The sequence below is a fragment of the Archocentrus centrarchus genome, chromosome 24, assembly GCF_007364275.1.
Source record: "Archocentrus centrarchus isolate MPI-CPG fArcCen1 chromosome 24, fArcCen1, whole genome shotgun sequence".
Taxonomy (NCBI): domain Eukaryota; kingdom Metazoa; phylum Chordata; class Actinopteri; order Cichliformes; family Cichlidae; genus Archocentrus; species Archocentrus centrarchus.
In genome coordinates, this window is record NC_044369.1 from 31,681,495 (window position 1) to 31,698,622 (window position 17,128).

At 40.1% G+C, this 17,128-nt stretch overlaps 1 protein-coding gene across 1 annotated transcript in view; it reads left to right on the plus strand.

Moving 5' to 3' along the window:
* Positions 1-17,128, plus strand: part of bach2b (BTB and CNC homology 1, basic leucine zipper transcription factor 2b) — an 87,902-nt gene that overhangs the window by 36,168 nt on the left and 34,606 nt on the right. Inside the window, exon 2 of the mRNA XM_030722293.1 lies at positions 12,816-13,070. Coding sequence (XP_030578153.1) covers positions 12,816-13,070 — 255 coding nt within the window. The remainder of the gene's footprint in view (positions 1-12,815; positions 13,071-17,128) is intronic.

Sequence of the window (17,128 nt, forward strand, 5' to 3'; positions counted from 1 at the left end):
TATTTTAACATCCATGTAGATGCTGAAAATGACAGCCTGAACACTACATTCAATCTATTATCAGGCTATGTTTAACTAAGTTTAAGGATATAATTCCTCGACTGTTATCTTCAATGTTACGTGTGAGCACAATGCAGAGCAGCTACCTAAACTTTACTACCACAGGGGTCAGTTATCTTGTTAATAGTTAATAGTTTCTTTTCAGCACTGTAGCCAGACTGAAAAAGAGTCAGTGCTCTGTTGAGCCAAGTATTTCTATAACCTTTACTAGTAATGATTTCAGGAATTTCTTCAGAAATAAAATTTAAACCATTAGAGAAAAAACTTTCAATACTACTGATATTTATTTAGATCTTTCTTTGTTAATGTAAATAGTTACTTCCTCCATGCCATCAGTGTGCCTATTACACCCTATTCCTACAAGACTGCTCAAAGAAGTCCTACCAACATGCCACCAGCCTTTAAGGTGGCAGTAATTAAACCATTACTTAAAAAGCTATCACTTAACCTAGCTATCTTTGCTAATTACAGGCCAGTTGAATGGAATTACAATGATGGATGTTATTATTAAATACATTTTGAATAACGATGTCAGTGTATATACAAGTAATCCTTGTGAGCCAAGGATTTGCTCTAAACACTTGGTTTCAGATTGTTAGGGTGGCATGGTATTGGAGTGGTTACCACTGATCTCACAGCACAAGGGTTTATGTCTGAACTCCAGCTGAGATTTTTCTGTGTGGAGTGTGCATGTTCTCCCTATGCCTGAGATGGTTTCCTCCAGGTGGCAGTAATTAAAGTGGCTTCCTCCCACAGTCCAACGGCATGCATATTAGGTTATGTATGCGTAAATGTAGCTTGTAGTCTAAAGCACTTTGAGTGATCATTAAAACTAGCTCACTTTTGAAACTGCTTATTACATCAGAAGAACATAATGAGTGTGTGCCATCGGGGCTCCCAGGTAAATGGACTAGTTCTTATACATATAGTGCTTGTCTACTCTACATGAACACAAAGCACTTTTTACAGCATACCTCATTCACACAAGCATTTTTTTCTACATCTAAGTGCTATCTAACATTTACATACACAATCACAATGAGAGCATCAAGAGCAGCTGGGGAAATTCAGTATCTTGCCTAAGGATACTTTGTGGTGCAGACTGGAGCAGCCAGGGATTGAACCACCAACCTTCTGATTAGTAGATGGCCTGCTCTGTTTCCTGAGCCACAGCCACCCCTCACTCATTTCTTCAAATAAATGTGATACAGATAGAAACTGAAGTATTAAAAGTCAGATAAATAAATGTGCTCTAACACAGTGAAAAAGTTAATCTGAGGGTATAGGGAAGTGGATAGCTTTATTTGAGGAAATGAAACCTTTCTAAAAATAATAATAATAAACTGCATGTTGTATTCAAAGACATTACAGTGTGCATACATGTAGATGAATTTTGTGACTGTGAAGGCTTCTGCTTGCCTTTGTTTTACTTCCAACAAGTGTGATTTTAATTTGAACTTTACATGGTATGACTAATGTCATAGTCATACTCAGCATCATCACCACACTCCATGTTGACATTTGCCACCTTGTACATGTCCAAGGGCATCCATTGTGGTGACCCAATTGTAAAATTACAATTAAAACTATGTTCATCCTTAGTGTAATTACAGTCATCTGTCTTGAGTGCTTCCCTAACTGCACAGTGACTCAGTGTTCATGTTGGTTTCCCCCTGAGTGTACTGCCTCAGTAGATAATGTTAGACTGTAGCAGCAGCAGTTGAGACTAATCTTGTTTATTACAAGAAGGCACAGTGTGCACATGAATTTTGACACAATCATGCTGTGTACATCCTCCATAACAATAAGAATCCCCCCCCTCCCCCATAACTCAAGGCATATTAGAAATGATTTTCCCACAGTAAGCTGTGATTTAGGCCTCCTGTCAGTTTATGTCATATTTTGCAACAACTCATCACTTGCAGCAGGTGTTCATGAATGTGCCTGTGGGCCTCATTCTACTCCATACTGATCTATTACGAGGCTGCAGTAGGCACAAATCTGTCAGGAAATGATGAAAACATTGTCAAATTGATGATGGAAAGAAAACAGCTTGAATAGGGATCTTTGTACCGACTGAGAAGTAAAGTGTATGAACATGCAATCAGATCGTTTACACCGCAGCATTTCTTAGGCTCTGTTGTAAATCTAAATCTAGTGACTTCACACTATGACAGCTAGTTATATATTTCCATGTTCTTGACAATTTTTATGATAACTTTCTAAGTTACAGAATGCGACAATACTGTAAAAAGAAATTGCCCAGCGTACTGACTGAATTTGAGATGCCTTTAGGTGAAAAGAAGGCAACAAATCAGAGATGCTTGACTCCGTGATGTAACTCACAAATGTCAGCTGGAGGGGAAATGGCATTGCACTCATTTGGAAGGTCTTTGGCCTGGAAAAATAGTTTGTTACTCTTTAACAAATCTCTCCATGAAGCTAGGACATTTTACTGTTGATCTCCGATCACCGAAAAAAGTAACAACCCCAGGTTTCTTTTCAGCACTGTAGTCAGGCTAACAAAGAGGCAGAGCTTTGTAGAGCCAAATATTCCTTTAACTACGAATTACTTTACAAATAAAATTTTAACATCAGAGAAAAAAATCTTTACAGCCATCCCACAGATGTGTCATTAAGTACAACAACTTTAATAACTGCTGATATTTACTTAATGACATTATCTTCAATAAATTCTTCCTCTAAACCATCAATGTGCCTTTTAGACCCAATTCCAACAAGACTGCTCCAAGTTTCACTATTAATTGCTTCAGTTTTAAATATGATTAATCTGTCTTCATTAACAAGCTACAGTAAGTACCAAGAGGTTTAAGGTAGCGATAATGAAATCATTACTTACAAAACCCTTAATCCAGTTCTCTTAGCTGATTATGGACCAGTTTTTAACCTTCCTTTTATGTTAAAATTTCTTGAAAGAGTAGTTGTCAATCAGCTGACTGATCATTTACAAAGGAATGGTTTATTTGAAAAGATTAAGTCAGGAGTGCATCAAAGCACAGGAAGTGCTAGTGACAGTTATGAATGAGCATCTTATGTCCTCAAACAGTGGCTCTACCTTGTCCTGCCAGACTTCAGGTGCAGCATTCAACACTGCTGACTGTAATATTTTTCTACAGAGATTAGAACACACTTTTGGTATTAAAGAAACTGGCTGTAGTGGTTTGAATCATATCAATCTGATAGATTCCAGTTTGTGCGTGTGGAAAGGATTCTTCTTCACACACAAAAGTTAGCCACAGAGCTCTTTGCGATTCTGTGCTGGGACCAATGTTTTTTACGTTATACATGCATCTCTATGGTAATGTTATTAGAAAACACTACATACATTTTCATTGTTATGCAGATGATTACCCAGATATATTTAACCATGAAGCCAGATGATACAACATCAACTAGTTAAACTACAGGCACGTCTTAAGGTCATAAAGGCCTGGATGACCTCTAAATTCCAATTTCTAAATTCAGACAAAAGTGGGTTGTTGTATCAGTTATTGTATTGTGATATTTGTGCAGACAGAGAAAACAGTTTGAGCCAAAAACAACAAAGTGGTAGAGGAGAACATCACAGAGCACATTATAGCACAAACATTACCACCCCACGATCCCATCCCACCTTCTTTAAGTTCCCAAACCAAGACCACATCATATGATACAGTCAGGCTGAAGCTGACTCACACATTCTGCTGTTTACCATTTTCAGTTCACTGATTGGCTATGCAAATGTCTTTTTTTTCTTTAGGTTAGCTCTGTTTCTGCACCTGTGACCCACTGAACAGAGAAAAAGGGAAAAAGTGTGGCTTATAACAGAATGATACAGTAAGCCTGAAAAAACCATTTGACACACTCCTACTGGAATATGCGTTATTTCCTGACAGCTTGAAGCAGTTGCCTTAACACTAAGACACAACAATTATTGAAGCTGTGATCAAGAGGTGGACTTTAAGATATACAGCCTATGTATGCAGCTTTGCATAGCCAGGTGCACTTAGCCCAGCAGATGCCATTGGTTGCACTAGCTAAACAGGATAGTGTTTGTAGTAGTAAGGTGCAAGTATTATTCTCATTGAAGCAAATAGTTTTGCTTCAAGGATCATGATCTAGAACATCATCATCACTGCTCTAACATGAGATGACGCATGTACTAGTTGCAGAGTTGCTCTGTCCCTCATCTGAATACTGGTATGGATACTGCAGGGCTTCATGGGACCCTGGGAAGTACTGCAAAAACAAATGAAAACAGTAAATATTGTTGGCGTTAACAATCCAAGCTCACTGTGCATGAAAAAAATCCTGTTAGTACCAGTATGTGATTTAATCCAGTAGAGTAGGAGCTAGAGATGTGCTGAGATTTTAAATAGCAGAGACAGTGTTTGCATTTCTCCTCTCACTACACTATCCACTTCATGCCCCCACTCAGGCTTCGAAACCTGAGCTTGCATGGAGAGAAACACAGCAGGGGGTCAAACAGTAAATAATATCTTGAAAGTTTAAGCTTTATGTTGCTTTAATGTTTAATGTCTCAACTGACAAAGTTCTCTGATTTTGGGGACGAACACACTAAGACTTACCAGACATCACTGACACAAGCAAACATTTTCAATTTGAGTAGTTGTTTGTCTACTGCTGAGTGACTTCTGTGTTTCAACACTATTTTCAAAACTAGCCTCGGACTTCAGGGGTAATGTTTCCATCTCTCCTTCATGCTTTGAGACTCAGGTTTGCTCTTGAAAGTATCCTGATAGAACTTTGAAACTGTTCACTGAGTATATCTTGAAACTGTTGTTTTACCAGTTCCTAAACTGAACAGTGGGATTGTCATCTACAGGCTGATGTCTGCTGCAGTCTGAAAGTAGTTATTCAAGTATTGGATTCTGTACTTCAGTATGATAAAGAGGCAGGAGTTTAGCTTCATGTGAAATGCTGGCCATGCTCAACAGCTATTTTCCTGAAGTACAAATACAGCATAAAGACTTCACACTAGCTTTTAGGATTGATTTTTATTAAACAGTGTTAGATTCAATTTTTACCACCTTTGTGCTGCTGCAGGTAGTTTATGCTTATAGAAAACACAAGCACTTCTCAAAGTGTGCTAACCCCAACAGTGGAAGGTGTTTTTTTAATGACAGGTAACAATCATGCTTCTGCCACTACATGCTCAGTCTGACCACCCTTCCTTTTTTTAATATTTATTCTAGTCATGAGCTAGTCCCTCTTCTTCCTTCCACGCACACAGCATGTTATTCTGCTGAGACCCATAGAGAGAGAGAGAGAGAGAGGAAACACATCACAGAGCACATTATAGCACACACATTACCACCCCACGCTCCCATCCCACCTTCTTAAAGTTCCCAAACCAAGACCACATCATATGATACAGTCAGGCTGAAGCTGACTCACACATTCTGCTGTTTACCATTTTCAGTTCACTGATTGGCTATGCAAATGTCTTTTTTTTTCTTTAGGTTAGCTCTGTTTCTGCACCTGTGACCCACTGAACAGAGAAAAAGGGAAAAAGTGTGGCTTATAACAGAATGATACAGTAAGCCTGAAAAAACCATTTGACACACTCCTACTGGAATATGCGTTATTTCCTGACAGCTTGAAGCAGTTGCCTTAACACTAAGACACAACAATTTTTGAAGCTGTGATCAAGAGGTGGACTTTAAGATATACAGCCTATGTATGCAGCTTTGCATAGCCAGGTGCACTTAGCCCAGCAGATGCCATTGGTTGCACTAGCTAAACAGGATAGTGTTTGTAGTAGTAAGGTGCAAGTATTATTCTGATTAAATGTGATATTAATAGGATGCTAATTTTGTCTAGCAAAAATTAGGCCTCAAACTAGAAGAAAAAATTAACAGCTGACTCCTACAGTAGTACAAGTGGACCCTGTGACTGAGATATTATTGAAACTAACACAGAAGCTGAAAACAAGCTTTGAAATGGAGAGCTTTCTGAAACATTGATTATTCAAACAATAAATAGCGCTGAAAATCTAAACTATGTCTACACACTAGATTTGGGTTTTGCCTGTGCAGACTGTGCATTTAAAGTTAGAGGAGTAACTTAAATGAAAACCAGAGAGCTGTCTGTGGGTGAAAAACAAGCAATTGTGAAGTTGAGAGAAGATGGAAAATCAATCAGCCATTGGCCATAGCCAGTACAACTGTTTGGAAGGTCCTGAAGAAGAAAGTCATCACTGGAGTACTAAATAAGATGTGGAACAGGTAGACCGAGGAAAACAACAGCTGTTGATGACAGAAACATTGTAAGTGCTGTAAAGAAAGACCTGAAACAGCTGTTAGTGATGTCAGCAGCAACCTCCAGAGGGCAGGAGATTGATGCAGTTATTGCAAGCAAAGGATTTCTAAATATCAGGTCTTGTTCACTTTAATCTATTTTAAGTTTATCTGTTCCAAAACTTTGGCTCATAAAAATGAGTGGGTTCAGACAAAAGGTGCTATATTCTGAAATGTGTATCAGATCCAGATGCAAATGCCTGGAAATAAAAGCTGAGATGTTGATCTTTTCTCTCATGGGCTGGCAGCATCATTATTAGTGTGGTAGAAAATGCTGCCGTCAGCAACTGACCCAAAAACAAAGGAGAAATCTTCTGCATCCCTCAGCACATCTAATCAAACTTTTACCACAACCTGTTATTTTTTGGTGTGTGTGTGTGTGTGTGTGTGTGTGTGTGTGTGTGTGTGTGTGTGTGTGTGTGCGTGTGTGTGTGTGTGTGTGTGTGTGTGTGTGTGTGTGTGTGTGGGTGTGCGTGTTCTCCAACTGCAACATACCATCTGAAGGACGGTGAAGTGAATGTACATTGCAGGGTGCAGATTTGCAAATCTCACAACCACATCTGGAAACATCATTTGGACCAGGCGGCATTGATATACTTGTTGCACCTTACTTGTGTGTTATGACCGCTACAGTCAAATCATTACTATAACTCCGTCACAACAAATTCAAAGATTTCTCGCAAATACAGCTCACAGTTTTCACTTCCCTCATTGTGGTCTAAGCTCAGTATCCATTTGCTTGCATCAGATGTTGTTCCAGATAGGCTTTAAAAACTAGAGAGCAGACGATAAGATGAGCAGATGATGACAAGTGTTCTCTGCTGAGACGTCCCTTCTTGCACGTTTTGGCAAAAGACCAGAACCCCAGGCTGTGATCATGCTCTCATTTTCAAATAGGCTTCAAACTAAGATCAATTTCTTCATAAACCTGAGGTCAAAAATGGGTCATGCAGTTGTTAAATCATTTGTATATTTTATCTGCAATGCCTCCTCCCTTTTATTTATGTCTTCAAATGTGACAAGCTGTATTGTCAGCTCAAATACAACACCACAGTTGGTTAACTGGAGCAGCTATGAAGAGGATGAAGAGTGGAAAGACAGTTAGTCCAGATGACATACCTGTGGAGGTATGGAGATGATATGCGAGGGAAGTGAACTTTTTAAACAGATTGCATAGCAGATTCTTGGAGAGAGAGAGGATGCCTGAGGAATGGAGAACTGTACTGCTACCAATTTTCAAGCAGCAGGGTGATGTGGACAGCTGTAGTAACTACAGAAGGATAACCTTATGAGCCATACCATGAAGCCATGTGAAAGAGGTGTTGAAGCTAGGTAATGAAGAGCAGCGATGAGCAGCAAGCAGCAGCAGGGTGATTTGTGACAGACAGCGGCAAAAGTGAAAGTGAAGGTTTACAAAATGGTAGTGAGACCTGCTATGATGTATGGGTTAGAGACGGAGGCACTAACAAAAAGATAGGAGGCTGAGCTGCAGGTGAAGATTTAAAAAGTTAAGATTTTCATTGGGAGTAGCCAAAATGGAAAAGGATAAGAAATGATCAGAGAGACAGCTCAGGTTGAGCGGTTTGGAGATAAAGTTAGAGAGGCAAGGTCAGGATGGTTTGAACATATGCAGAGGAGGGATAGTGGATATATTGGAAAAAAGGATTTTGAAGATGGAGCTGCTGGGCAGGACAAACGAGGAAGACCACATAGATCCATGAGACACAATTACTGTAATAAAAACGCAGTGCAACACTAGTGGGTCTCCAGCCACATTCATCATCCTCCCTGAAATCAGTGGGCTCACTCCAGGAACAGCCAGCAGTAAGCCCTGACCGGTGCTGGAGTGTACTTATCACCATAACACAGCTCTTTTGATGTGCAATCTGCACAGAAATGTTAGCAACTCACCAAGAGGGCTGGCAGCATCAGCGTTATTGTGCTAGAAAAAGCTGCCATCAACAACTGCAAAGCAAATAGGGTGAGATGGAGACAGATGATTCACTGTGGCGACACCTAATGAGAGCAGCCAATACGAGAAGAACAGGAATTGTGTCCAGCTCTGTGTTCAGCAGTTTAATGACTAGATGTTTAAGACCACCAGGCTGTTGTTGTTTCACAAGTTGAGATCTAATTTTCTTCTTGATCAATAATCTATCTATCTATCTATCTACCGTATTTTTCGGACTATACGTCGCTCCGGAGTATAGGTCGCACCAGCCAAAAAATGCATAATAAAGAAGAAAAAAACATATATAGGTCGCACTGGACTATAAGTCACACTGTTTTTTTGGGGGGGGGGGGGGGTTGATAGAATCCGAGACCCAGAGCAGAAATTCCATCTTGAACGGCAATTTAAAATAATAATGGATTAAAGAACAGGACGAACACGGTTACGCCTACGTTATGCTAACGTAGCACATTCAGCTACATGACGCACAACGAACACGTGTTCGGTATGTTAACGTAACATTAAGTTGTTCAGATAATCAGTTATCAGTTATTCAGATAACCATAGCATAAAGAACATACTAACAAGTTAACCAAACCATCAATCCATTGAATTCTTCATCCTCGGTGTCACTTCTAAACAACTCCATACACTCCGTAGACGAAGCGCCGCTTCCTCTTCTGTGTCGCGTTAGTCAGACTTGTCGTCAGCTGCAGTTCCAATTATTCCAGCCTTTCTGAATCCCAACAGGATGGTTTGTCACTGAAGCCCATGTTTTCTTGATCCATCCAATGACTTCCAGGAAAGTTGGGTGGCGCATTCTCCCAGTTGCCGTTAAGCTGTGCTCTCCATCCATCATCCACTGCGCCCACAGGTTACGCAAGACTGCCTTAAAGCTGCAGTTCACGGAGATGTCAAGTGGCTGGAGTATTTTGGTTCATGTGTTATAAATGTCACATATACGTCGCTCCGGACGTATATGTGACATAGCCAAACTATGAAAAAAAGTGCGACTTATACTCCGGAAAATACGGTATCTATCTATCTATCTATCTATCTATCTATCTATCTATCTATCTATCTATCTATCTATCTATCTATCTATCTATCTACTTACTTTATGTTTTCTTGATTGGACTAGTAACAATGGCTACACCAGTCCACACCTTTCCTACAACCTTCAGTGTGTGGGAATGCCAGATCCACTTTCCCTGACAAACCACAATAAAGGGGAAGATCCAACAAACTCAGAGAGCTGATCTGGCACGAAGCCCACATGAAGGCGCTCATCAGTGTGCTTTTGATGTGTTGAAGGATGCTGCTTGTGCTTCCTAATTTTTCTGCAGCACTCATTCTCTTCCAGATATTTTTTATATATAAAACTGTGAGTCAGTTATAGCTTCCTTTGGGTTTCTTGGTTTTTGGTCATTTTGAACAGTAGAAAGTTATGTGTTTTCCTGTGATTTAAGTATAAAATATGTTTATAAAATGAAGAAAAAATTCCATTGAGTAACATGTTCTATAAAAAAAGAAGCCCCATGACACATTAGCTGTCAAATCAGCACAATATTTATAGCATCCGTATTATGTATTCTTTCATTCAATAATATACCTTGTGTCTTATCAAGATCTAAATTCTAGTCCTATTAAATAAAGTTCTCAGATAAGCACACATATTGCAAACTCTTATATAGCAAGACCCCACATGGTGTGTGTGTGTGTGTGTGTGTGTGTGTGTGTGTGTGTGTGTGTGTGTGTGTGTGTGTGTGTGTGTGTGTGTGTGTGTGTGTGTGTGTGTGTGTGAGAGAGAGAGAGAGAGAGAGAGAGAGAGGCAAGATAGCTCTACACCTGTCATCACTGAGCAGGGTGAGCAGAGTGGAACATTTGACAGGAAAACTGTTCCACAGGGGAACATGTTCCCAGAGCTGAGCTTCTTGGGGTCTGAGTGTGGAATTATACTGACTTACTGTCATAACAGCCAGGCAACAAACCATGAATGTGTTGTCCATTTGATGTTACTTACTTTTACACACCTAAGCATGTAATTGCAGTAGGTTCTTGTTCAGAGGCAACAGTATCCCACCTTTGTCCCTAAGCTACCCTTACAAGTGTTCCTGTAAATCCAAACATGGATTACCAAGTAGGCTCAGTGGATGACTGTCCTGTCCACTTTGTCTCCAGGCAGTCTTTGTGACTACATTAGTGGTAGCTTGATTAAAGGCAACTAAAATTGTAAGGGTCAGACACAAGACAGTGGATCCTGTCTTACTGTGTGGCCTTGTGTTAGTGTGTGTTTAAGATAGCAAAATCACTTTGAAGCTCATGTCTATATGTTCAATACAAAGTTGGAGTCAGTATGTAGTCACCCAATCTTAGCAATAAAGACTGAAACCAGGGGTAATAAAAAGTATATGTGTTTGAAACTTTGCTTACAAAAATCTGTAAAGGTGTGAATATCTTAAAGAAATGCCTTTTTTAACAGGAGCAACAGCAGTAGTGGAATATGAGATCACTGGAATGGGGGACGGGCAGCTCAGTGGTGTGGTGGTTGACACTGTGGCCTCAAAGCAAGAAGATCCTGGTTCCAATCCACCTTAGTCAGGGTCTTTCTGTGTGGAGTTTGCATGTTCTCCCCATGTCTGTGTGGGTTTTCTCCCACAGTCCAAAGACATGCAGCTAGTGGGGTTGGGTTAATTGGTGATTCTAAATTTCCCATAGGTGTGAATGGTTGTGTGTCCCTCAGTGTTAGCCCTGTGACAGTCTTGTGACCTGTATAGGATGTACCCTGCCTCTTGCCCTATGACAGCTGGGATAGGCTCCCCACCCCCCACCCCTGCAAAACCTGAAAGGATAAGTGGAAGAAAATGAATGGATGGATGGAGTGGGGGACAGCAGGCCTGCCCCAATAATAGGTTAACCCTGAGATTGTACATTTTTGCTGGGTTGAGTTGACGGTATCATCTCAACTGCAAGAGTCTTACTGTGTGGAATTTAACATCTTATCTGTGACTCTTATCTGTTGGTTTTCCTCCCAAAATTCCAAGACATGCAAACTTGGTTAGCTGGTGTTTCCCAGTTTCTATATAGCACTGTGTGAATGTACAGGTAAATGTGGCTTATAGTCAAAAGTGTGTGGTCAGTAAGAATAGATATGCATTCATATAATTTTTTGTAAAATATGAAGTTTTCTTACCTCTCCCAATTCAAGTACATTATCCTAGCTAAGATGGCCACTGTACGACAAACAACTCTGGCTGCCATTCATCTGTAGTGAGTGTAGGCTATCAGTCTATTTATCTCAACTGGTGTCCACATCTATTTATTCTGGAGGAGTCTGATAAAAATAAATGAGTCAGTGAAGCTCACTTCTGACCACTGACAGCGATACTGAGGTGAGTTGTTGAGGATATTCTGAACTTTTCTGTCGGTAAGCGCTGCTGTTTTTGCTGCTGTTAGCTGGTGTTAGTGAAACTGCCTTTATCTTTGTCTCAAGCCTAACATTAGCTGGCATAATGTTACCTTATAACCAGCTGTTGTTATTTAGTTGGCTTGCTTTCAGCTCTTGGGAAACGGGAGGGTCACATGTCTAATCTGCTGACAATAACTAATTGTGACAATATTGGGAATCAATAAGCATTTTATGCACATTTTTGTGTGTTAGAGCCCTGACTTGAGTTCAGGAGATGAGGCTTGAGGTGAGGAGGAAGATGATGAGGAAGAAATGAGGAAGGAGAGAGCAATGTTGGAGGAGGCAGATGAAGAGGAGGAGGAGAAAGATACAATGAGAAAGAGATTATAAAAATGTACATATACAAATGCTAGATGGTCATAGATAGTTTTAAGGAGCTATTTGGGATATTTAAATTACAAATAAGTTATAAGGCATACTATGTGTCTGGCTGGTCTCTAGCCACAATCATTTTAGACGGAATGATGGATTGATGTGCATCTCAAGTGTATTCAGGATGGTGGGACAACATGGCACCTTCCACAAACTGCCACTCGCTCCTGTATATTTTTGATCACTTGGAGTCCACCTGAAGGGCACATGCTTAATTGGTGCAGTGTAGTGTAGTGTCTCGAGGACAAGTCAGTGTGGTGATAAATATTGGTATGTGGACAACAAAGGAAGCTCCAGATTACTTTTCATCACTGATGACCTCAGTGGTTAATTAAATGAAATGTCTTTTAGATATAAACTATGTGGTTTTGTTTCCCTGTTTTTGAGTGGATATCATTTTAATGTGAAGTAAGAAGTAATATGGGGAATGTCTGTATAATTCAGGTGTATATGCATATTTTGTTCTGAAGCATGCACAACAACAGTTTGCTGGCTTTTGAATGTTCAACTCGGAGTGAGCACATGAAGCAGCAGTCATGAGGCTGGCTACAGCAGACCGCTGGGGCTGATGTCAGCCCTGCGGTATGTGCATGCTGGGCTCTGCTATAAGCTGACCCCCCCTCTATTTTGCTTCTATTTCCAGGGCGTGAGCGGAATGTCCGTGGATGAGAAGTCTGAAGCCCCCATGTATGTGTATGAGTCAACAGTTCATTGTACCAATATCCTCCTCTGCCTCAACGACCAGCGGAAGCAGGATATCCTGTGTGATGTGACTGTCGTGGTGGAAGGCAAGGAATTCCGAGGGCATCGGGCCGTGCTGGCTGCCTGCAGCGAGTATTTCCTCCAGGCACTTGTGGGCCAGGCAGAGAATGGCTTGGTCGTTAGCCTTCCTGAAGCGGTATGTCCATCTATCTTGTTGTTTCCCCTGACAGGTTTTGTTTGCAATGGTGGAAATGCTGCTGATTTTTAGACAATACAACAGTGAAACTCCCCGCTGGCACAAATACAAAAACAGTATTCAATAGGCTTTGCACACTTGCACACACTTTGAACTATGCCTTCTATCTACTCACAGCTCAAGCCAAAATGCAACTCCCGTGTTTTTAATGACATAAAAATCAGAAAAAATTAATCTTATATAAGTAATATTGTTATGAGTTCCTATGGTTGTAATTCAAGTATGACACATACCTGCACAATAGAGCCACATTTACTTGCAATAATATATTTTGGCAAAAGCAATATCTTAATGGCATTCATGACAAAACACAAGCGAAGAAGACAGAGCATACCAGAGGGAGTGATGAGACAGATTTGCTATAGGAGGTGAGAAGAAAAAGTACAGCCAGCAACAAACATGTATACATTAAAACGGTGGTGAAGAATGATGCCAGGAAGGGATGAATGTCCTGTATGTAGTAGTGTTTATGCTGTGAATCCCATTTAGAGGCAGTAATTGGGAAATCAAAATGTATTAAAAAAGTATAATTAAAAATGTAGAATTATTTCAGTTTATAATGGCATTTCCAACCAGGTACTGTGACTAGACTGTTTCTGTTATTTCAGTCAGCACCACTATGCACAACATGAATCTGTAATGGGACCTTCCCACCCATCCACACACATGGAAAGCCTGAGACATGGCTAGCAGCAGCAACACCAAACACACCAGGCATCAATGAAAATAGATTTGACAGTGATTAAATAAGATTCAGTATAATAGATGGAACTGGTGTGGAAGTTGTTGCAAAGTGGCTTGCAGATGTGTAAATGTGCATTTAAATAGCACGCTCTATACAAGATTTGACATGGCCCTCTGCTCCACAGGCAGCCAACAGGGATAAGTCAAGTCATACAAGATTTGACAGTTGGATGTGTCTGAGGCATCAGCTGATGTGGGCTTCCATCAAGATCAGATGATTCAATTCAAATTCAGTTCAGTTCCATTTTATTTTTATAGCACCCGATCACAACAAACAAGACCTCAAGGTGCTTAATATTGTAAGGCAGTGGTTCCCAAAGTTAAGAGTGCTGCGGCCCACTTAAAAACCAGAAAATCCCATAGGGCCACACTCCCCATGGTCATCTGATAGTGCTGGCTTGTAAAATGTTCCTTGCTAAAAAAAAAAAAACTGTCTTTACTCTTATCAAAATACAAGAGAAAGTGATGTAATACCTTGAAAATTTGATTAAAAATCATAAAAACACAGGCTGTTGGCTATAAATTGCTAATACTCTCTAGTCATATGTAAAGTGCTAATGCCAATATGTGACACATTTACCACTGGGACACAAACTTCAATACAAGAGCTGTAAATTTACATCAGATTAATGAGCAACATCACAAACTAACCACCTCCTATTACCAGTTTTAATTCACTTTTTAAATAAAGAAATATATTATTTAGATAAATATATAACTATGTATACTTGTGAGTAATTTCAAACTGAATTTCTGTTACTACTGCAGTCCCCCTGGGCCGCCGCCCACACTTTGGGAACCACTGTTGTAAGTTAAAGACCCTACAATAATACAGAGAAAACTGAACAATCAAAATGACCCCCTATGAGCAAAGCACTTGATGACAGTGGGAAGGAAAAACTCCCTTTTAACAGGAAGAAACCTCCAGCAGAACCAGCAGGGAGGGGCAGTCATCTGCTGTGACCGGTTGGGGCTGAGGGGAGAGAGACAGGACAAAAGACATGCTGTGGAAGAGAGCCAGAGATTAATAATAATTAATGATTAAATGCAGAGTGGGGTATAAACAGAGCAAAAAGAGGTGAATGAAAAAGAAAGACTCAGGGAACCCACCATGATCTGAGCTTTTCTTTGTGACTTGGCTCAACAGTTATCAATTAAAATGCAGCATTTCATGATCAGGAAACTTTGAATCACTTGAGTCTGGGAATTCAACAAATTCAATAGGAGATTCCCCAATGGACCAATTAGAGGAAGGTGCAAGTTCTTTCATTTGCAGCATGAAGTACTGCAAGTGTATGTGTCTGCATTTAACAGTATAACATTTGCTACCACCTCTACAGCACAAGCATACAGAAACAGTAAGCTATTCATAGACTCGTACTGTGTCATGATTTATCAGACAGCACGAAAGTGAAACTCATTAAAAAAATGTAAAACTGCTGGAAAGCACAAAGAACAGAAGGGTGGTGCAAGAATAAAGGACCTCAAGAAATAAAGACAATCACATGAAAAACTGGAGAATAAACTGACAGCAGGAGTGACTAGTACGTATACATGCATAGGATGGATTGGATGAAATCAACGAGGGTGATGCAGATAATTACAAAAGGAAGCAAAACAGCCAGTGATGCACAAAGAAAGTCACTCCGAAAATAAAACAGGAAGTAAATGCACATAAACATACATGGTGAGCTACAGAGAGAGACTCATGGGAGACACGGGGGGGGGGAGGTAAACACTAGAAAACACAGTGAAGAATATAAAATAAACAAGAACAGAAATCGAACATCAAGTTTTGTGCCAAACGTGACTCCATGACAGGAACATGTAAAGAAGCAGCATACGTGGAATGTGAAGTAACTATTGAATATGGAGATCACTAATGCAGTTCCAGCAGGTTAAACTAAACTGAAATTATTGTTTAAGAGGTTGTATCTGGTTTTAATGACAGCACAAAACATAATATTGTTTTTATGTAAGCTGTTTAAAGCAAGCACTTGTTAGGACAGAGCAGAGACAAAGCACTTAGGTGCAGAAAACAGTGCTTGTATGAATTGGGTGATTTAGGTGAATGAAGCTTGTAGTGAAAAGTGCTTTGAGTGCTTAGTTCAAGTAGCAAAATTTACCATCTGTCATTTGCTGAAGGATAAAGATTAAATGAAAGGTGTGACAAAGTGCATTATTGAGAACAGGCTGTGATAGCCAATTAGCACCTGGCAGCTGTTGCCAGTGCTGATGTTAGAGGCATGCAGCACTTTGAGGTGAGATTAATGCCACCTTGGGTTCTGCTCATCAGGTTCAGCAACACGTCTTACTCTTCCTCACCTCAGCTCTCACGCCTTTGCTTTAAACTGATCTGCTTGAGAGCTCTTCGGCTGAACACATGATGAAAGCACCTCTCTGATGTATCGGTGTCACACATTCATATTCCTACATATATGTGATGCTGTGAAAACTGGGGCACATCCCACTTTTGCCGCAGCTCCTCACTGGGGCTTGCATTAATAAAGTAATGCCCACCAAATGACTTTGTTGCTGCACTCATTGAAAAAGAAGTCACTATCAGATTTTCATCTTATGTAAAATAAGCTCTTTTTTTTACCTGCTTAAGTCAAAGAACGACTGCAGGGAACAGCTTTGTATGTTCAGATCAGCATCCCTGTAATCCACTGGCTGGATGTTTGAATAATGTAAGGGTTGCTGTATGTTTCATGTGTGACATAGAGTGTAGAAAGTAACATCGCTCAGTGGCTGCAGAAAGAGTGAGTCCCACTGGGCCTACACCTAATTCTATTTGTACTCCCTTTGCCCTTCTAGAACAGTTTCACTGCTCCTTGGTAATGATTCTGTAAGTCTCTGAACCTTCATTGGAGGGACAGATCACCATTCTTCCAAACACTATTCCTTAGTTGGTCTTTTGGGAAGGTCATAGCATATAATTCACATCATTGTGTTCATCAGTCTTATGTGGTAAGTAAAAATGCCACTCACATCAGGATATGGATATTAAAGAATGTTAGATAATAAAGGTGATCAGAAAAATGTTATATTTGCAATGACCCTTTCCTCTAAGGGGTCAAGTGGACCCAAACCATGCTAGCAGAATTTCCCCCACAACACAACAGTGCCATCAGATCCCCTCACTGTATGGTTTCAGGGTTTTTTTTTTCTTTATTGTAACCATCTGCATATGTACCTATAGCATATTTTAATATAAGACATAAATTTGTAATCAAAATCAGATAGAATAGAAA